General features: G+C 50.2%; 1 protein-coding gene across 2 annotated transcripts in view; it reads right to left on the reverse strand.

The window, feature by feature from the left end:
* Positions 1-22215, reverse strand: part of LOC138503008 (ornithine decarboxylase-like) — a 309800-nt gene that overhangs the window by 264697 nt on the left and 22888 nt on the right. For both annotated transcript variants that reach the window (XM_069622440.1, XM_069622441.1), the window contains exon 2: positions 13171-13317. In XM_069622440.1, coding sequence (XP_069478541.1) covers positions 13171-13260 — 90 coding nt within the window. In that variant the 5' untranslated portion in view covers positions 13261-13317. The remainder of the gene's footprint in view (positions 1-13170; positions 13318-22215) is intronic.

The raw sequence follows: 22215 nt of genomic DNA on the forward strand, positions 1-22215 counted from the left end.
CTAAAGGGGGGAATATTGGGGAAGTCAGGAAGGGTGCCCATGATTACTAGGGGTTCATGTTGCACGTACCGTATTGATGACTGGGTGTGGCGGCAACTGAGCGCGATGTTGAAATGTTATATATATCAAGCGTATCGGATATGTTACTTTTAGAGTTATTGTTTTTCTAGAATTTAAACATATTAGCTTGCACACACGCAGAAAGATAAACATGTCAAATCCACCAAATGTAAAAACATACACGTGCAGTAATAAAAATACATGGGATATTCATGAATCTCAGTATAGTGGGCCTTTTTTTTTTCAAATGAATCAAAAATACAGTCGTCTGGGCTGTTTTGCAAATCGAACTTTGAAACTGATTCTGTGAGGTTTTAGAAGCCATGGGATGGGTGAATGAGCAACTTCACAACCTTCGCAGTCAGTTCAGCTGTAGAAACTGGCCATGACAGCTGTAGAAAATGGCGATGACTGTTATGATCTGATAAACATACCAGAGGGAATAAACAAATGAATGGGGAGCGTGACAGAAGGGGTGTCACTATTTGTTTTGGCTAGCAGTAAAATACGGGATAAGCCAATGCCCAAAGCTAACTAATGGGAAACCAGGAGTTGCAATTGTATTGTCAGATGTGCTATGTGTGATAAAGCGACAGGTATTTAGATTAGAATTTTCCAATGAAACCAATGACCTGGGGAATGAGATTGCATCACTAACTCAATGAGAAATTATTTACCCAGCCTTCCTCATATCGCTAGGAATATTCGTTTGAATCATGTGCAAATTAAGAGTTAAGGTTTAAACATCTTAAGACAGTTATTGCTAGTAATGAATTATGTTTGCATAGAAATGTTTTACTAAATAATGATGTCATGACCCACCACAATGAAGCCTAAGAAGAGGTGTGTTCTACACATGAGCTGAAGATGACAGTTAAGATAAAAGCAGCCAATGAAAATGTTGGAATTGGAGAAAGATGGGATTTCTTTGAAGAGGGTTTTGTCCAATCACATGTGGGGGTGGATTGTAATAATGTATCTGAGAGTGTTTTAACTGTTGCAAAAATGTATACACGATTTCAACTGATGTGGTTTGTGGAGACTTGGGTTGGTTTAGTCCTACGGTACCATCTAACTTACCACTGAATAATTTACAATCAACTTGCTTTACGTACAACTGTTAAGCCTCGTACCTGTCATCGCCAAAGGCCATGGACTCTACCTGCCGCTGCTATCCCCAGTGGCCATTGGATCCTGGAGGGACAGGGAGGCATGATGTTTGTCGGGCACCACCTCTTCGGCCCCGAAACGGTCCCCGGCATTCTTTTGGTGTCCTGCGGTAGTGCACGGCAATGTAGTCTCACGCGAGCATGCGTGAGGACCCGACGCCAGTCACTTGCGCATGAGCAGTATAGGCAGCATCAGGTGGCACCATGGTAACACCGTCAACAGCGGTGTGTATTTAAACGCTGGTTATACTGTAGGGTGGATGCATCTGAATGTACTCTGTAGTTTAAGTGCCTTGCACTCTGCTACCTTGTTCTCTGCTTGTGCCTTGCTTTTCCTTGCCTATTGTTCCTCCCCTGACTCTTGTTACCAGCCTTCCTTCTGCCTTCCTGGCCGGCCTTGCCTGCCTTGCCTGCCTCTGCCTGCCTCTGTCTACCTTGTCCATTCTGGCCTGCCTTGCCTTCATACCTAACCGGGCTTCTGGGATATTATCTGCAAGTACTACTACCAGGAACTGTGTTGCTGCTTGCCACTTGCAGCTTCACCATATATCACCAGCGGCTTCCCCAGCCAGCGCTCCGGCACTGTCCCCTCACCATGTTAATTCTGGGGAAGCCATTCTGTGGTGTGGGGAGTTGTTTTCCAAGCTTTTCCCCTTGCTTTGTTAAGAGTGGTGAGTTAGGAGGCTTTTCTACACACTGTTCTTACTTCATCACTCAGCCTGGACAAACCAACGTGAACCAGGATCGGAGGGAAGACTACAGAATCCTGCCAGCAACAAGACCAGGTATTTGACAGATTCAGACGCCAATAATCCCCTTGATCGAAGCCATCCAGGAGCTCTGTGAGGAACTGCAAGAGACTAGAAGTGGCTTCACTGAAACAGGAAAACACGGTGCTACGTGGGGCTGTGAACCGAGACGCTGCTGCAATGTTGACCGAGAGTGCAGGGGCACATACCTCTACACTCAAATATGACGGGATCCCAGAAAAGTACTTGAATTCTACCAACATTGCAAGGTACAGTTCTGCTTCCGGCTACAGCAAGGTTAAGATTGGTTTAATATTGAGCAACCTAACCAGTAGTTCCTGGGCATGGGCTGCCCCATACATATCAACCAAAAGCCCTATCCTCGAAGACTTTGGGGAATTTGAGAAAGCCTTCTTGGCAGTTTTCTGGGCCACAACTGCCCCAAATCAACTCCTGGACCTCAAGCAAGGACATTTGGACTTGATCTCCTATTTGAGTTGTTTTCGTCAGCTGGCAGTGGATTCTCAATGGCCAGAAGTCACGCAACATACCCTGTTCCGTAGAAGTTTACATTCGGACTGTAAGTATGAACTGGGCATGCTACGGAACCTGAATCTTTACAGGGATTGATTGACAATGTCCTCTGGATAGACCACCGTCTCACGGAGTGTGGAGGGCAATTGAAGAAGAGGATTGAAGTAACATCACAACCAGTGCTCCCGCTTGTCAATCCTGTGCAGGCCGGCAGAGAGGCAATGGAAGAACCAATGCAGCTGGGTGCCTTGTGGGACCATTGTCCGACACCGAAAAAAGACGACTACAACTCAATCGACTGTGTTTGTACTGTGGAGGCAGTGGCCATTACTTGGGTTCCTACCCCCCTCGGCCTTCCAAACCTGCGGGAAACTGAAAGGCTTTTTGCAGAAATTGGAGGGAGCAACAAGTCCAGAATGCATCAAGCAAAACCATTCAGCCTTGTTTGCAGAACCCATGTCTCCGGTATATCTCTGTCGTTACGAACATCCTGGTGCCATGACCAGCTGTGTGTTCTGCGCTTCGCTCTACTGGACTGTGGAGCCTCCAAGAATTATATTGACACTACCTTTGCACGCCAATCTGGAATACTCCTCGCTGACAAACAAGTCGCCTGTTTGATTGAAGTGATTTATGGAACGCCATTAGCTACCGTCCAGTGCACCAACAGACAGAAACACTCCTGTTGTACATAGCAGACCACAAGGAACATATCCTCTTTGACATTAACCACTCACCAGCGTATCTGGTACTGTTGGGGCTACCTTGGCTATGTCTGCATAACCCAGTGGTTGACTGGACCACAAGAACCATGCATCTATCTAAGATTTCCGACTTGGCCATACCATTGAGTGAGACCACGGCTGGTTCCACCGGTGGCAATACTTCTACTGTTTTGGGGTGCATGGTACACGACGTACCAGAGGAATATGACTGCTTCTCTAGTGCCTTCTTTGATCCTGAATCCATACCGCTACCGCTACCTCCTCATCGGTAACACGAGCTATTGAACTGCAGCCGGGCAAACCCGTACCACATGGGAAGATCTACTCCTTGACTTTTCAGGAAAAGGGGAACTGCAGCCCTACCTTGAGGAGGGCTTGCAAAAGGGGGTACATCGCCCCGTCCATATCTCCGGCAGGGGCACCCTTGTTTTTCATCCCAAAGAAGGAAGGCACGCTACATCAGTGTATAGACTACTGCCTCCTGAATTAGATAACAGTAAAGGACCGGTACACTCTACCCCTGCACAGGATATATTGGAATCCCTTAGTTCCTCTGCCATATTCACCAAATTGGATTTGCGTGACGCATACCACTTGATACGCATTAAAGAAGGGGACGAGTTGAAGACGGCATTCCAGACACCCTTGGGGCACTTTGAATATCAGGTTATGCCCTTTGGACTCTGCAATGCCCCTGCCGTCTTCCAACGCTTTATGGACACAGTGTTCTCTGACCTGATTGGTATCTCAGTATGGATATAGCTGGACTACATTCTCATCTATTCGTCTTCTGTATCGGAACATATGAAACATGTATCTGAGGCTCTTGACCGCCTCACTGCCAATCATCTCTACGCCAAAGCCGAGAACTGAATTTTTTCATCAGGAAAGTATGGAATTTCTGGGTTATGTGATCAGCTCTTCCTATATCCATATGGACCTGAAAAAAGTGAAGGCCATTAGGGACTGGCCAATACCCCAAGACGTAAAGGCCACCCACGATTTCTTGGCTTTGCTACCTTTTATCGTCGCTTCATCTCCGGGTACTCTGCATTGACACCCGTTATTACTCATCTTTTGATTTCCAAGTAAACATTCAGATAGGGCGACATCTCCAATACAGCCTTCCAGACACTAAAGGACACCTTCATGAAAGCCTCTGTTTGCAGCATCTGGACAATTCATGCCTGTTCATTGTTGAAACCGACGCCTCCGATCAAGCCATGGGGGCTGTCGTTCAATCTTCTGAGATCTCCCCTCCCCCTAACTTACAACCCTGCCTACCTCCACTCTCGCCTCCCCCATCCCCTGCCAGCCCTCCCGCTGTGGTGGGTGCGATCTGTCCCTTCCCCTGCACTGACGTTGGCACTGGAAGAAAGCGCAACCTCAGAACCGACACTCTGACTCCACAAGCCTCCACCTACAGTTCCCTGAGGCCTGCAGAACCGGTTATCAGTGCACAACACTGTGGGTGAGGGTGTGGAGACACCAAGAGAGGCTTCAAGACACTGCGTGAGGGTGTGGCGAAACCAAGAAAGGCTTCAAGACACTGTGGGTGAGGGTGGGGAGAAACCAAGAGAGGCTTCAAGACACTGTGGGTGAGGGTGGGGAGACACCAAGAGAGGCTTCAAGACACTGTGAGTGAGGGTGGGAAGACACCAAGAGAGGCTTAAAGACACTGTGGGTGAGGGTGGGGAGACACCAAGAGAGGCTTAAAGACACTGTGGGTGAGGGTGGGGAGACACCAAGAGAGGCTTCAAGACACTGTGGGTGAGGGTGTGGAGACACCAAGAGAGGCTTCAAGACACTGGGTGAGGGTGTGGAGACACCAAGAGAGGCTTCAAGACACTGTAAGTGAGGGTGGGGAGAGACCACGAGAGGCTTCAAGACACTGTGGGTGAGGGTGGGGAGAGACCACAAGATGCTTCAAGACACTGTGGGTGAGGGTGGGGAGACACCCAGAGAGGCTTCAAGACACTGTGAGTGAAGGTGGGGAGAGACCACGAGAGGCTTCAAGACACTGTGGGTGAGGGTGGGGAGAGACCACGAGAGGCTTCAAGACACTGTAAGTGAGGGTGGGGAGACACCAAGAGAGGCTTCAAGACACTGTGGGTGAGGGTGGGGCGACACCAAGAGAGGCTTCAAGACACTGTGAGTGACGGCGGGGAGAGACCAAGAGAGGCTTCAAGACACTGTGGGTGAGGGTGGGGAGAGACCACGAGAGGCTTCAAGACACTGTGGGTGAGGGCGGGGAGACACCCAGAGAGGCTTCAAGACACTGTGAGTGAGGGTGGGGCGAGACCACGAGAGGCTTCAAGACACTGTGGGTGAGGGTGGGGAGAGACCACGAGAGGCTTCAAGACACTGTGGGTGAGGGTGGGGAGACACCAAAAGAGGCTTCAAGACACTGTAAGTGAGGGTGGGGAGACACCAAGAGAGGCTTCAAGACACTGTGGGTGAGGGTGGGGCGACACCAAGAGCGGCTTCAAGACATTGTGGGTGAGGGTGGGGAGAGACCACGAGAGGCTTCAAGACACTGTGGGTGAGGGTGGGGAGACACCCAGAGAGGCTTCAAGACACTGTGAGTGAGGGTGGGGAGAGACCACGAGAGGCTTCAAGACACTGTGGGTGAGGGTGGGGAGAGACCACGAGAGGCTTCAAGACACCGTGGGTGAGGGTGGGGAGACACCAAGAGAGGCTTCAAGACACTGCGTGAGGGTGTGGCGAAACCAAGAAAGGCTTGAAGACACTGTGGGTGAGGGTGGGGAGACACCAAGAGAGGCTTCAAGACACTGTGGGTGAGGGTGGGGAGACACCAAGAGAGGCTTCAAGGCACTGTGAGTGAGGGTGGGAAGACACCAAGAGAGGCTTAAAGACACTGTGGGTGAGGGTGGGGAGACACCAAGAGAGGCTTAAAGACACTGTGGGTGAGGGTGGGGAGACACCAAGAGAGGCTTCAAGACACTGTGGGTAAGGGTGTGGAGACACCAAGAGAGGCTTCAAGACACTGGGTGAGGGTGTGGAGACACCAAGAGAGGCTTCAAGACACTGTAAGTGAGGGTGGGGAGAGACCACGAGAGGCTTCAAGACACTGTGGGTGAGGGTGGGGAGAGACCACGAGAGGCTTCAAGACACTGTGAGTGAGGGTGGGGAGAGACCACGAGAGGCTTCAAGACACTGTGGGTGAGGGTGGGGAGAGACCACGAGAGGCTTCAAGACACTGTGGGTGAGGGTGGGTAGAGACCACGAGAGGCTTCAAGACACTGTGGGTGAGGGTGGGGAGAGACCACGAGAGGCTTCAAGACACTGTGGGTGAGGGTGGGGAGACACCCAGAGAGGCTTCAAGACACTGTGAGTGAGGGTGGGGAGAGACCACGAGAGGCTTCAAGACACTGTGGGTGAGGGTGGGGAGAGACCACGAGAGGCTTCAAGACACTGTGGGTGAGGGTGGGGAGACACCAAGAGAGGCTTCAAGACACTGTAAGTGAGGGTGGGGAGACACCAAGAGAGGCTTCAAGACACTGTGAGTGATGGCGGGGAGAGACCAAGAGAGGCTTCAAGACACTGTGGGTGAGGGTGGGGAGAGACCACGAGAGGCTTCAAGACACTGTGGGTGAGGGTGGGGAGACACCCAGAGAGGCTTCAAGACACTGTGAGTGAGGGTGGGGCGAGACCATGAGAGGCTTCAAGACACTGTGGGTGAGGGTGGGGAGAGAGCACGAAAGGCTTCAAGACACTGTAAGTGAGGGTGGGGAGACACCAAGAGAGGCTTCAAGACACTGTGGGTGAGGGTGGGGCGACACCAAGAGAGGCTTCAAGACACTGTGGGTGAGGGTGGGGCGACACCAAGAGAGGCTTCAAGACATTGTGGGTGAGGGTGTGGAGACACCAAGAGAGGCTTCAAGACACTGTGGGTGAGGGTGGGGAGACACCCAGAGAGGCTTCAAGACACTGTGGGTGACGGCGGAGAGAGACCACGAGAGGCTTCAAGACACTGTGGGTGAGGGTGGGGAGAGACCACGAGAGGCTTCAAGACACTGTGGGTGAGGGTGGGGAGACACCAAGAGAGGCTTCAAGACACTGTACGTGAGGGTGGGGAGACACCAAGAGAGGCTTCAAGACACTGTGGGTGAGGGTAGGGAGAGACCAAGAGAGGCTTCAAGACACTGTGGGTGAGGGTGGGGAGACACCAAGAGAGGCTTCAAGACACTGTGGGTGAGGGTTTGGAGAGACCAAAAGAGGTTTCAAGACACTATGGGTGACGGCGGGGAGAGACCACGAGAGGCTTCAAGACACTGTGGGTGAGGGTGGGGAGACACCCAGAGAGGCTTCAAGACACTGTGAGTGAGGGTGGGGAGAGACCACGAGAGGCTTCAAGACACTGTGGGTGAGGGTGGGGAGAGACCACGAGAGGCTTCAAGACACTGTGGGTGAGGGTGGGGAGACACCAAGAGAGGCTTCAAGACACTGTACGTGAGGGTGGGGAGACACCAAGAGAGGCTTCAAGACACTGTACATGAGGGTGGGGAGAGACCAAGAGAGGCTTCAAGACACTGTGGGTGAGGGTGGGGAGACACCAAGAGAGGCTTCAAGACACTGTGGGTGAGGGTGGGGAGAGACCAAGAGAGGCTTCAAGACACTGTGGGTGAGGGTGGGGAGAGACCAAGAGAGGCTTCAAGACACTGTGGGTGAGGGTGGGGAGAGACCAAGAGAGGCTTCAAGACACTGTGGGTGAGGGTGGGGTGAGACCAAGAGAGGCTTCAAGACACTGTGGGTGAGGGTGGGGTGAGACCACGAGAGGCTTCAAGACACTGTGGGTGAGGGTGGGGAGAGACCACGAGAGGCTTCAAGACACTGTGGGTGAGGGTGGGGAGACACCCAGAGAGGCTTCAAGACACTGTGAGTGAGGGTGGGGAGAGACCACGAGAGGCTTCAAGACACTGTGGGTGAGGGTGGGGAGAGACCACGAGAGGCTTCAAGACACTGTGGGTGAGGGTGGGGAGACACCAAGAGAGGCTTCAAAACACTGTGGGTGAGGGTGGGGAGAGACCAAGAGAGGCTTCAAGACACTGTGGGTGAGGGTGGGGTGAGACCACGAGAGGCTTCAAGACACTGTGGGTGAGGGTGGGGAGAGACCACGAGAGGCTTCAAGACACTGTGGGTGAGGGTGGGGCGACACTAAGAGAGGCTTCAAGACACTGTTGGTGAGGGTGGGGAGAGACCAAGAGAGGCTTCAAGACACTGTTGGTGAGGGTGGGGAGACACCAAGAGAGGCTTCAAGACACTGTAAGTGAGGGTGGGGAGAGACTACAAGAGTCTTCAAGACACTGTGAGTGAGGGTGGGGAGAGACCATGAGAGACTTCAAGACACTGTAAGTGAGGGTGGGGAGAGACCACAAGAGTCTTCAAGACACTGTGAGTGAGGGTGGGGAGAGACCGAAAGAGGCTTCAAGAGACTGTGAGTGACGGCGGTGAGAGAACACAAGAGTCTTCAAGACACTGTGAGTGAGGGTGGGGAGAGACCATGAGAGGCTTCAAGACACTGTGGGTGAGGGTGGGGTGAGACCACGAGAGGCTTCAAGACACTGTGGGTGAGGGTGGGGAGAGACCACAAGAGTCTTCAAGACACTGTGAGTGAGGGTGGGGAGAGACCATGAGAGGCTTCAAGACACTGTAAGTGAGGGTGGGGAGAGACCACAAGAGTCTTCAAGACACTGTGAGTGAGGGTGGGGAGAGACCGAAAGAGGCTTCAAGAGACTGTGAGTGACGGCGGTGAGAGAACACAAGAGTCTTCAAGACACTGTGAGTGAGGGTGGGGAGAGACCATGAGAGGCTTCAAGACACTGTAAGTGAGGGTGGGGAGAGACCACAAGAGTCTTCAAGACACTGTGAGTGAGGGTGGGGAGAGACCATGAGAGGCTTCAAGACACTGTGGGAGAGGGTGGGGAGAGACCAAGAGAGGCTTCAAGACACTGTGGGAGAGGGTGGGGAGAGACCAAGAGAGGCTTCAAGACACTGTGGGTGAGGGTGGGGAGAGACCCAGAGAGGCTTCAAGACACTGTGGGTGAGGGTGGGGAGAGACCAAGAGAGGCTTCAAGACACTGTAGATGAAGGCGGGGAGAGACCAAGAGAGGCTTCAAGACACTGTGGGTGAGGGTGGGGAGACACCCAGGGAGGCTTCAAGACACTGTGGGTGAGGGTGGGGAGAGACCAAGAGAGGCTTCAAGACACTGTGGGTGAGGGTGGGGAGAGACCACGAGAGGCTTCAAGACACTGTGGGTGAGGGTGGGGAGAGACCAAGAGAGGCTTCAAGACACTGTGGGTGAGGGTGGGGAGACACCAAGAGAGGCTTCAAGACACTGTGGGTGAGGGTGGGGAGACACCAAGAGAGGCTTCAAGACACTGTACGTGAGGGTGGGGAGACACCAAGAGAGGCTTCAAGACACTGTACATGAGGGTGGGGAGAGACCAAGAGAGGCTTCAAGACACTGTGGGTGAGGGTGGGGAGACACCAAGAGAGGCTTCAAGACACTGTGGGTGAGGGTGGGGAGAGACCAAGAGAGGCTTCAAGACACTGTGGGTGAGGGTGGGGAGACACCAAGAGAGGCTTCAAGACACTGTGGGTGAGGGTGGGGAGAGACCAAGAGAGGCTTCAAGACACTGTGGGTGAGGGTGGGGAGAGACCAAGAGAGGCTTCAAGACACTGTGGGTGAGGGTGGGGAGAGACCAAGAGAGGCTTCAAGACACTGTGGGTGAGGGTGGGGTGAGACCAAGAGAGGCTTCAAGACACTGTGGGTGAGGGTGGGGTGAGACCACGAGAGGCTTCAAGACACTGTGGGTGAGGGTGGGGAGAGACCACGAGAGGCTTCAAGACACTGTGGGTGAGGGTGGGGAGACACCCAGAGAGGCTTCAAGACACTGTGAGTGAGGGTGGGGAGAGACCACGAGAGGCTTCAAGACACTGTGGGTGAGGGTGGGGAGAGACCACGAGAGGCTTCAAGACACTGTGGGTGAGGGTGGGGAGACACCAAGAGAGGCTTCAAAACACTGTGGGTGAGGGTGGGGAGAGACCAAGAGAGGCTTCAAGACACTGTGGGTGAGGGTGGGGTGAGACCACGAGAGGCTTCAAGACACTGTGGGTGAGGGTGGGGAGAGACCACGAGAGGCTTCAAGACACTGTGGGTGAGGGTGGGGCGACACTAAGAGAGGCTTCAAGACACTGTTGGTGAGGGTGGGGAGAGACCAAGAGAGGCTTCAAGACACTGTTGGTGAGGGTGGGGAGACACCAAGAGAGGCTTCAAGACACTGTAAGTGAGGGTGGGGAGAGACTACAAGAGTCTTCAAGACACTGTGAGTGAGGGTGGGGAGAGACCATGAGAGACTTCAAGACACTGTAAGTGAGGGTGGGGAGAGACCACAAGAGTCTTCAAGACACTGTGAGTGAGGGTGGGGAGAGACCGAAAGAGGCTTCAAGAGACTGTGAGTGACGGCGGTGAGAGAACACAAGAGTCTTCAAGACACTGTGAGTGAGGGTGGGGAGAGACCATGAGAGGCTTCAAGACACTGTGGGTGAGGGTGGGGTGAGACCACGAGAGGCTTCAAGACACTGTGGGTGAGGGTGGGGAGAGACCACAAGAGTCTTCAAGACACTGTGAGTGAGGGTGGGGAGAGACCATGAGAGGCTTCAAGACACTGTAAGTGAGGGTGGGGAGAGACCACAAGAGTCTTCAAGACACTGTGAGTGAGGGTGGGGAGAGACCGAAAGAGGCTTCAAGAGACTGTGAGTGACGGCGGTGAGAGAACACAAGAGTCTTCAAGACACTGTGAGTGAGGGTGGGGAGAGACCATGAGAGGCTTCAAGACACTGTAAGTGAGGGTGGGGAGAGACCACAAGAGTCTTCAAGACACTGTGAGTGAGGGTGGGGAGAGACCATGAGAGGCTTCAAGACACTGTGGGAGAGGGTGGGGAGAGACCAAGAGAGGCTTCAAGACACTGTGGGAGAGGGTGGGGAGAGACCAAGAGAGGCTTCAAGACACTGTGGGTGAGGGTGGGGAGAGACCCAGAGAGGCTTCAAGACACTGTGGGTGAGGGTGGGGAGAGACCAAGAGAGGCTTCAAGACACTGTAGATGAAGGCGGGGAGAGACCAAGAGAGGCTTCAAGACACTGTGGGTGAGGGTGGGGAGACACCCAGGGAGGCTTCAAGACACTGTGGGTGAGGGTGGGGAGAGACCAAGAGAGGCTTCAAGACACTGTGGGTGAGGGTGGGGAGAGACCACGAGAGGCTTCAAGACACTGTGGGTGAGGGTGGGGAGAGACCAAGAGAGGCTTCAAGACACTGTGGGTGAGGGTGGGGAGACACCAAGAGAGGATTCAAGACACTGTGGGTGAGGGTGGGGAGAGACCAAGAGAGGCTTCAAGACACTGTGGGTGAGGGTGGGGAGAGACCAAGAGAGGCTTCAAGACACTGTGGGTGAGGGTGGGGTGAGACCACGAGAGGCTTCAAGACACTGTGGGTGAGGGTGGGGAGAGACCACGAGAGGCTTCAAGACACTGTGGGTGAGGGTGGGGCGACACTAAGAGAGGCTTCAAGACACTGTTGGTGAGGGTGGGGAGAGACCAAGAGAGGCTTCAAGACACTGTGAGTGAGGGTGGGGAGAGACCATGAGAGACTTCAAGACACTGTAAGTGAGGGTGGGGAGAGACCACAAGAGTCTTCAAGACACTGTGAGTGAGGGTGGGGAGAGACCGAAAGAGGCTTCAAGAGACTGCGAGTGATGGCGCTGAGAGTACACAAGAGTCTTCAAGACACTGTGAGTGAGGGTGGGGAGAGACCATGAGAGGCTTCAAGACACTGTAAGTGAGGGTGGGGAGAGACCACAAGAGTCTTCAAGACACTGTGAGTGAGGGTGGGGAGAGACCGAGAGAGGCTTCAAGAGACTGTGAGTGACGGCGGTGAGAGAACACAAGAGTCTTCAAGACACTGTGCGTGACGGCGGGGAGACACCAAGAGAGGCTTTGAAAGGCAATATAAGGTATTCAGAGATCCTGACCCCTGGTTTGAAACATTTTCTGATCTGGTCTAAAGGGGGGGAGAGATGGGGACACTAAAGGGGGCTGGGCTGGGGGGCTGGGGAGGGTGAGAGCACTGGGTTAGCCGCTAGGACGTCCTTCTTTCGATCACTTCCTTTGAAATGTGTCAAGTGTGCGCTTGTCATAGCCCCCCCCCCCCACCCACTGCTGACAGTAGTGTGACCAGACATAGCACTCAAATACCTACAAGGGGGCACCGGATAGGGCGCTCTGGTGTTTATGGTTTAAAGCAGCAAAGACAGAGGCATTCCCGGAGTGGGAGTCAGGCCGGCACTCGGAGACATGCGCTGTCATCATGTGTGTGAATTCGATGAAACGGTGTTCTGCCAAAGAGGCTATAACCCACTTTACCAATATTGTCAATATGGCACGCACCCACAGTCTGGAACCCCATTGCCAACTTCGCAAATCTCCCAACACCTGACCAAGGACTACTTTCAATGGACGCACAGACCCCACAGTACCCAGACTCCGTGCAGCGCTGCGCTGCGCTTCAACTAGGAAAGCGCTTTACAAAACATGGTATAGAGTCTCTTTAAAAAGTAACCATGTTCATTCCGAATAATCACGTTCAGTTTGTATGGTATATATTTGCTGGTCTGAATTGTATGGAGTGTGAAGCCCTCCTCAAACCCTAGGAAAAGCCATTTAAATTATAAATATAGAGAAATCGATAAACATTGGACACAGGTTCACCTCAAAGACTAAAACATCAACGTATCTTTTCAAATATCTGTTCTACCATATAAACTACATATGTTGGACGTGAATCACACCGGGAGAAGAGCCTAGCCTGTGCCATACCTATTGAGGGCAGGGGGCGCTCGCAGTGCCAACTTACAGTGCCCTGGGATTCCTGGATGAGCCGGTCCAGGAAAACTCTGGCGGTGACGCCTTCCTCGAGCAGAGCAGAGCCCGTGAAGTCCAACATCCCAGAGGGGTGCCCAATTCTGTCCGCGGACTGTCCGGTGTGGGGGGCTTGGGCGCTCTGTGAAGAAAAAGAGGGCGAGTTGAGCTCTGCGACACGACAAGCAGGCACCCTGTATATAGCGTCACTGGGGTACTAACATATAGACAACAGAAGTTCATGTGCTCACTAGCACAGAGTACCTGCTTACAGTTGAGAAGCACCAGTACTAGTAGGCAACAAACGTTCAGGTACTCACTAGCCCAGAGTACCTGTTTACTGTTGAGCAGCGCCGGTACTAATAGACAACAGAAGTTCAGGTAGTTACTAGCCAAGAATAACTGCTTCCTGTTGAGAAGCTCAGGTACTTATAGACAACAGAGGTTCTGGTGCTCACTAGCCTCAAGAACCTGCTTACAGTTGATAAATGTAGGTACTAACAGACAACAAACATTCAGGTACTCACTATCTCAGAGTACCTGCTTACTTTTGAGAGCTCTGGTAATTATAGATCACAGAAGTTCAGGTACTCACTAGCCCAGAGTAACTGCTTACTGTTGAGAAGCTCTGGTACTTAATGACAACAGAGGTTCAGGTACTCACTAGCCCATAGTAATTGTTTACTGTTGAGAAGTGGTGGTACATATAGAAAACAACCATTCAGGTACTCACTATTCCAGAGCACCTGCTTACTGTTGTGAACTTCGGTACTGATAGACAACAGAAGTTCAGGTACTCACTCCCCCAGAGTAACTGCTTACTGTTGAGAAGCTCTGGAACTTATAGACAACAGAAGTTCATGTGCTCACTAGCACAGAGTACCTGCTTACAGTTGAGAAGCACCAGTACTAGTAGGCAACAAACGTTCAGGTACTCACTAGCCCAGAGTATTGGCTTACTGTTGCACAACACCGGTACTAATAGACAATAGAAGTTCAGGTACTCACTAGCCCAGAGAACCTGCTTAATGTTGAACAACGCCGGCGCATATAGACAACTGAGGTTCATGTGCTCACTATCCCAGAGTACTTGCTTTCTGTTGACAAGCACCGGTACTTATAGACAACAGAGGTTCATGTTGTCACTATCCCAGAGTACCTGCTTTCTGTTGAGAAGCACCGGTACTTATAGACAACAGAGGTTCATGTTGTCACTATCCCAGAGTACTTGCTTTCTGTTGACAAGCACCGGTACTTATAGACAACAGAGGTTCATGTACTCACTATCCCAGAGTACCTGCTTACAGTTGAGAAGTGCTGGTACTAATAGGCAAAAGAAGTTCAGGTACTCACTAGCCCAGAGTACCTGCGTTCTGTTCAGAAGCACTGGTATATGCATATAGACAACAGAGGTTCAGGTACTCACTGGCCCAGAGTACCTGCTTACAATTGAGAAGCACTCGTGCTAATAGGCAACAGAAGTTCATGTGCTCACTAGTACAGAGTACCTCCTTACAGTTGAGAAGCACCAGTACTAGTAGGCAACAAACGTTCAGGTACTCAATAGCCCAGAGTATTGGCTTACTGTTGCACAACACCGGTACTAATAGACAATAGAGGTTCAGGTACTCACTAGCCCAGAGAACCTGCTCACTGTTGAGCAGCGCTGACAATAATAGACAACACAAGTTGAGGTACTCACTAGCCCAGATAACCTGCTTACTGTTGAGCAGTGCAGGTACTTATAGACAACATAAATTCAGGTACTCATTATCCCAGAGTACCTGCTTATTGTTGAGACACGCCGGCACTTATAGACAACAGAAGTTCAGGTGCTCACTAGCCCTGAGAACCTGCTTACAGTTGATAAATACCGGTACTAATAGACAACAGACATTCCGATACTCACTATCCCAGAGTACTTGCTTTCAGTTGAAAGGCGCTGGTACCAAAAGACAACAGATGATCAGGTACTCAATAGCCCAGAGCACATGCTTACTGTTGAGAAGCGCTGATACTAATAGGCAAAAGACGTTCAGGTACTCACTAGCCCAGAGTACCTGCTTACTGTTGAGAAGCATCAGTACTTAGAAAACGGACATTCAGGTACTCACTACCCCAGAGTAACTGCTTACAGTTGAGAAGTGCCAGTCCTTAAAGACAACAGATGTTCAGGTACTCACTATCCCAGAGTACCAGCTTACTGTTGAGAAGCGCCAATACCTATAGACAACAGAATTTCAGGTACTCACTAGCCCAGAGTAAGGGCTTACTGCTAATTATAGACAACAGACGTTCAGGTACTCACTATCCCAGGGTAGCTGCTTACAGTTGAAGCGTTGGTACTTATAGACAACTGACGTTCAGGTACTCACTAGTCCAGAGTACCTACTTACTGTTGAGAAGCACCAGTGCTTATAGACAACAGAAGTTCAGCTACTCACTAGCCCAGAGTACCTGTTTACTGTTGAGCATTGCCGGTACTAGTAGACAACAGAAGTTGAGATACTCACTAGCCCAGAGTAACTGCTTAGTGTTGAAAAGCACTGTTAATTATAGATAACAGAAGTTTAGGTACTCACTAGCCCCGAGTAATGGCTTACTGTTGAGAAGCGCCAGCATTTATAGACAGCCAATGTTCAGGTACTCACTAGCCCAGAGTAACTGCTTATAGTTGAGAAGCGCAGATACTTATAGACAGCATATGTTCAGGTACACAGTAGCCCAGAGTGAAGCACAAGTACTTATAGACAACAGAGGTTCTTGTGCTCACTAGCCCGATGAACCTGCTTATAGTTGATAAATTCAGGTACTAATAGACAACAACCCTCTAGGCACTCACTATCCCAGAGTACCTGCTTACTGTTGAGAAGTGCCAGTACTTATAGACAACATAGGTTCTGATGCTCACTAGCCCCAAGAACATGCTTACAGTTGATAAATGCAGGTACTAATAGACAACAAACCTTCAGGTACCCACTATCCCAGAGTACCTGCTTACTGTTGAGAAGCTCTGCTACTAATAGGCAACAGAGGTTCTGGTGCTCACTAGCCCCAAGAAGCTGATTACAGTTGATAAATGCAGGTACTAATAGACAACAAACATTCAGGTACTCCCTATCACAGAGTAACTGCTTACAATCAAGAAGCGCGGGTACTTATAGACAACAAATGTTCAGGTACTCACTAGCCAATAGTATCTGCTTACTGTTGAGAAGTGCCAGTAGTTATAGACAACAGAAGTTCAAGTACTCACTAGCCTACAGTAATGGCTTTCTGTTGAGAAGTGCCAGTACTTATAGACAACAGACTTTCAGGTACTCACTAGCCTAGAGTAACTGCTTACAGTTGAAGTGCTGATACTCATAGATAACTGACATTCAGATACTCACTAGCCCAGAGTACCTGTTTACTGTTGGAAGTGCTGGTACGAATAGACAACAGAAGTTCAGGTACTCACTAGCCCACAGTAACTGCTTACTGTTGAGAAGCTCCGGTACTTACAGACAACATAATTTCAGGTACTCACTAGCCCAGAGTAACTGCTTACTGTTGAGAAGCTCTGGTACTTATAGACAGCAGATGTTCAGGTACTCATAGCCCAAAGTAACTGCTTACTGTTGAGAAGTGCTGGTACTTATAGACAACAAACATTCAGGTACTCACTATTCCAGAGTACCTGCTTACTGTTGAGAAGCACCGGTACTTATAGACAACAGACGTTCAGTTACTCACCTGATGTTCAGGTACTCATTAGTCCAGAGTACCTACTTACTGTTGATAAGTGCCTGTGTTTATATACAACAGAGGTTCTGGTACTCACTAGCCCAGAGTACCTGTTTACTGTTGAGCAGCGCCGGTACTAATAGACAACAGAAGTTCAGGTAGTTACTAGCCAAGAGTAACTGCTTCCTGTTGAGAAGCTCAGGTACTTATAGACAACAGAGGTTCTGGTGCTCACTAGCCTCAAGAACCTGCTTACAGTTGATAAATGTAGGTACTAACAGACAACAAACATTCAGGTACTCACTATCTCAGAGTACCTGCTTACTTTTGAGAAGTGCCGGTACAGAGGGAAGACAGAGACAACAATCTTACTAGGCCAGGTGACATTGGGATTGTGTAAGTGCAGGGGAGGGGGAGGGGAAAGTGCCATGGGAAAGAGCAGGGGGCAGTGCTGTACATGGGATCAAAACAATAACAAGAGGTGCGGCCAGCAGGTGGCAGGTGTAAGGGTATGTGTGGACAGTAGGTGACCAAAAGTGCAGGTATGGGAACTGTAGGGTTACAGATACAGACTCAAGTGCAAGGCTTGCCTGGAGGCAGTGCGGGTGTGCAACTGGGTGAGCAGGGACATGGGACAGAAATCAGAGGGTAGTCAGGTGACCAGTGCAGTATCAGACAGGAAATCAGCTGAAGAGAGAAGGAAGAAGCAAAGAGGAAGGTCTTGAGGTGCTTGCGGAACCAGAGATGGTTCTCCTCAAGTTTCAGAGAGGTAAGGAGGCTGATCCAGAGGGAGGAACCGGCCAAAGAGAGAGATCTACCCCCAATTTGTTGCTTGGAGAAGCAACTGACCCTGAGGGAGTTGGTAGTGGAGGAGCAAAGAGCTGGAGTAGGAAGGTATTTGCAAAGAGAGAGTTGGAGGTATTGACAACCCAGGCCCCAGAAGACCTTGTGGACAAGGAAGAGTGTCTTAAACTTAATCCTTGCAGCCACTGGGAGCCAATGCAGAGATTGCAGTGCTGGCGAGGTACAATCCCTGGGCTTCAGGCCAAGGACAAGTCTTGCAGTCCTGTTCTGGATGAGTTGCAGGGGACAGAGAGTAGAAGAATGCAGATTTAGAAAGAGGCTGTTACAGTAGTCCAGCCTAGAAAGAACCAGAGCTCTAGAGACAGTGAGCTTCTGAGGGAAGGAGAGGAAAGGAAGAATACCTCTGAGGAGGTGCAGTTGGTAGTTTGACTTCTTGGAGACGTCAGAGATGTGAGGATAAAAGGAGACCCTGAGGTTCTTAGCCTCACAGGTGGGAGCAGGAAGAGGGCCAAGGGAGGCTGGCCGGAGAGTGACAGGAAAGGAGGGTGCAGGTGTGACAATGAGGAGAATCTCCTCTTACTGGCATTAAGGCAGAGGTCATTGGCAGCACACCACTCCTGGATGGCAGACAGTCAGAGATGAGAGAAGGAGAAGAGGTGGCAGAGGGTAGCCTGAAAACAAGCTGAGTGTCATCTGCATAGCACTGAAAGTTGGAGCAGAGAGCGGCAATGCGGTGGGCAAGAGGTGGCAGGTATTGGTTGAACAGCCAGGGAGAAGGTTAGATCCCTGGGGAACACCACAGGTAGAGAGTGAGATAGAGGAAAAGAAGGACCCAACTTGGACTTGGGAGGGTTGATCAGAGAAGAACGAGGTCAGTCAGGCCAGGGCCTGGTCGGTGATACCCAGGTTATCATGGAAATGATTGAGCAGGATGGCATGGTTGACCGTGTCAAAGGCAGAAGAGGGATCGAGTAAGATGAGGACAGAGGTGAGATTAGAACTAAGGTTAGAGAGCAGGTCGTCACAGGTGTTCAGGAGAGCAGTTTCCATGCTTCTGGCAGCTCTGTAGCCAGACTGATGGTCATGGAGACAACCAACAGATTCTGTGTGAAGATTAAGCTGGGGGATGGCTAGCTTTTCCAGGAGTTTGACCAGGAAAGGAGTGATGGAGTTTGGGTGATAGTTAGCCGGGCAGGAGGGGCCGGTTGAGGTTTTCTAGAGAAGAGAGTGCACAAGAGAGTGCTTCAGGAGGGAAGGGAAGGCTCCAATGGCAAAGGAGTGGTTGCAGACGTCAGCCAGGGCAGGAGCAAGGGGGGTCAATGTGGTCCTTGATGGTTTTGGAAGAACAGGGAAGAAACAGTTTTTCACAAGACTTTCTTAGATCAGACTTGTCTAGAAACCTTGTCAGGGTAGAACAGAGTAAAGGAAGAGAAGGAGGGAGAGGTGGCCACAGAGTGTGAAGAGGTGTTAGATGCCACAGAGATGCAGGCTTGGATGTGGGCTCTCTCCTTAGTGTGGACAAATCGCCGGTATTGCCTTTGGAGCAGGCCAGTTTGTCAGAGGATGCGCAAGAAGCTAGCCATTTCCTCTCAGCCATCCTGCACTTGCTTTTAAGGGTGACGAGTTCAGAGTCCTACCAGGAGTTGCACTTGGCTTTGGGCTTCAAGTGGATCCTCATGACAGGGGCAAGAACATAACATAACATAAGAGTATCAGAGATAGAAGAGTGGAGCATTGAAAGTGCTGTGTCAGGATGTGAGTCAGCCAAGAGGGTATAGGGGGAGAAAGTGGCGGCGAAAGCCTCAACTGACACACGCTTCATGGGATGGATGATTAAGTAGGTCGTTGGCAGTGCTAGAGTTGGCTTGGCGTGTTTCGAGTCATCACAGACTCTTCATCCGAGGCTGAACGTTTCAAGAGCTCGCCTAAGCAATTAAGTATATTGTGGCCAGTGCCAGAGGCACTCTCTCACTGCTTCGCAATTGCGGAACTCTGTGCAATGCTGCTGAACTGAATGAAATGAAAGTAAGCCCAGGGCCAGCTCTTCAAACTTTCAGCCTCAGATGAAGAGTCGGCGATGACTCGAAACACGTGTCAGGCTACTTCGTTATTAAACTCATTGGACTTATGAGAAATCCCTCCTTCTTTGAATTACTTGGAACACCTGTCACTATTGCACTGTTCAGCGCAGTGAGACTGAGAGCTGTCTGTGTTCATTTAGGTTCTTAACTGTGGGTGGCATCTGGCAGTGCTCCCACACCCCTCAGCCACCTGCAGCTTTAGTGCTTCCCTAATTTCTTCAGTGTACAAGCGCTGTGGACTTTGACTTGTTCTGCCAAACCTGTGTGTTTCGTTACCTAATACTGTATTTGAAGAGTGATCAAGATTTTACTTGAAGAATATTAAAAATGTGTTTGAAAGGAATCAACAATTGCAATTGATATGCGGACGTGCTAAGTATTTAGACTTTACCTATACAAGCAGCCCAGGAAGGGTTTATGTACTTAAAAAGTGTATCAAGCAAGGGATAAACCCTCAGCTGCTATATTAAATGAACTCGGGGATATCCCCACAGTTGACGTAGTGTTGAGAAGCGCTGGTTCTAATAGACAACACTACTCACTATCCTAGGGCACCTGCTTACTGTTGAGAAGCGGTAGGTACTAATAGACAACAGACATTAAGGTGCTCACTAGCCCCGAGAGCCTGCTTACAGTTGAGAAATGACTGTACTAATAGACGACATTCGGGGACTCACTATCCCAGAGTACCTGCTTTCTGTTGACAAGCACCGGTACTTATAGACAACAGAGGTTCATGTACTCACTATCCCAATGTACCTGCTTTCTGTTGAGAAGTTCCGGTACTTATAGCCAACAGAGGTTCATGTACTCACTATCCCAATGTACCTGCTTTCTGTTGAGAAGTTCCGGTACTTATAGCCAACAGAGGTTCATGTACTCACTATCCCAATGTACCTGCTTTCTGTTGAGAAGTTCCGGTACTTATAGCCAACAGAGGTTCATGTACTCACTATCCCAATGTACCTGCTTTCTGTTGAGAAGTTCCGGTACTTATAGACAACAGAGGTTAATGTACTCACTATCCCAGATACCTGCTTTCTGTTGAGAAGTTCTGGTACTTATAGCCAACAGAGGTTCATGTACTCACTATCCCAATGTACCTGCTTTCTGTTGAGAAGTGTTGGTACTTATAGACAACAGAGGTTCATGTACTCACTATCTCAATGTACCTGCTTTCTGTTGAGAAGTTCCGGTACTTATAGCCAACAGAGGTTCATGTACTCACTATCCCAATGTACCTGCTTTCTGTTGAGAAGTTCCAGTACTTATAGACAACAGAGGTTCATGTACTCACTATCCCAGAGTACCTGCTTACTGTTGAGAAGTGTTGGTACTTATAGACAACAGAGGTTCATGTACTCACTATCCCGATGTACCTGCTTTCTGTTGAGTAGTTCCGGTACTTATAGCCAACAGAGGTTCATGTACTCACTATCCCGATGTACCTGCTTTCTGTTGAGAAGTTACGCTACTTATAGCCAACAGAGGTTCATGTACTCACTATGCCGATGTACCTGCTTTCTGTTGAGAAGTTCCGGTACTTATAGCCAACAGAGGTTCATGTACTCACTATCCCGATGTACCTGCTTTCTGTTGAGAAGTTCCGGTACTTATAGCCAACAGAGGTTCATGTACTCACTACCCCGATGTACCTGCTTTCTGTTGAGAAGTTCCGGTACTTATAGCCAACAGAGGTTCATGTACTCACTATCCCGATGTACCTGCTTTCTGTTGAGAGGTTCCGGTACTTATAGCCAACAGAGGTTCATGTACTCACTATCCCGATGTACCTGCTTTCTGTTGAGAGGTTCCGGTACTTATAGCCAACAGAGGTTCATGTACTCACTACCCCGATGTACCTGCTTTCTGTTGAGAAGTTCCGGTACTTATAGCCAACAGAGGTTCATGTACTCACTACACCGATGTACCTGCTTTCTGTTGAGAAGTTCCGGTACTTATAGCCAACAGAGGTTCATGTACTCACTATCCCGATGTAGCTGCTTTCTGCTGAGAAGTTCCGGTACTTATAGCCAACAGAGGTTCATGTACTCACTATCCCGATGTACCTGCTTTCGTTTGAGAAGTTCCGGTACTTATAGCCAACAGAGGTTCATGTACTCACTATCCCGATGTACCTGCTTTCGTTTGAGAAGTTCCGGTACTTATAGCCAACAGAGGTTCATGTACTCACTATCCCGATGTACCTGCTTTCTGTTGAGAAGTTCCGGTACTTATAGCCAACAGAGGTTCATGTACTCACTATCCCGATGTACCTGCTTTCTGTTGAGAAGTTCCGGTACTTATAGCCAACAGAGGTTCATGTACTCACTATCCCGATGTACCTGCTTTCTGTTGAGAAGTTCCGGTACTTATAGCCAACAGAGGTTCATGTACTCACTATCCCGATGTACCTGCTTTCTGTTGAG

This window comes from Ambystoma mexicanum, chromosome 11, assembly GCF_040938575.1.
Source record: "Ambystoma mexicanum isolate Mex_15411 chromosome 11, UKY_AmexF1_1, whole genome shotgun sequence".
NCBI classification, from domain to species: domain Eukaryota; kingdom Metazoa; phylum Chordata; class Amphibia; order Caudata; family Ambystomatidae; genus Ambystoma; species Ambystoma mexicanum.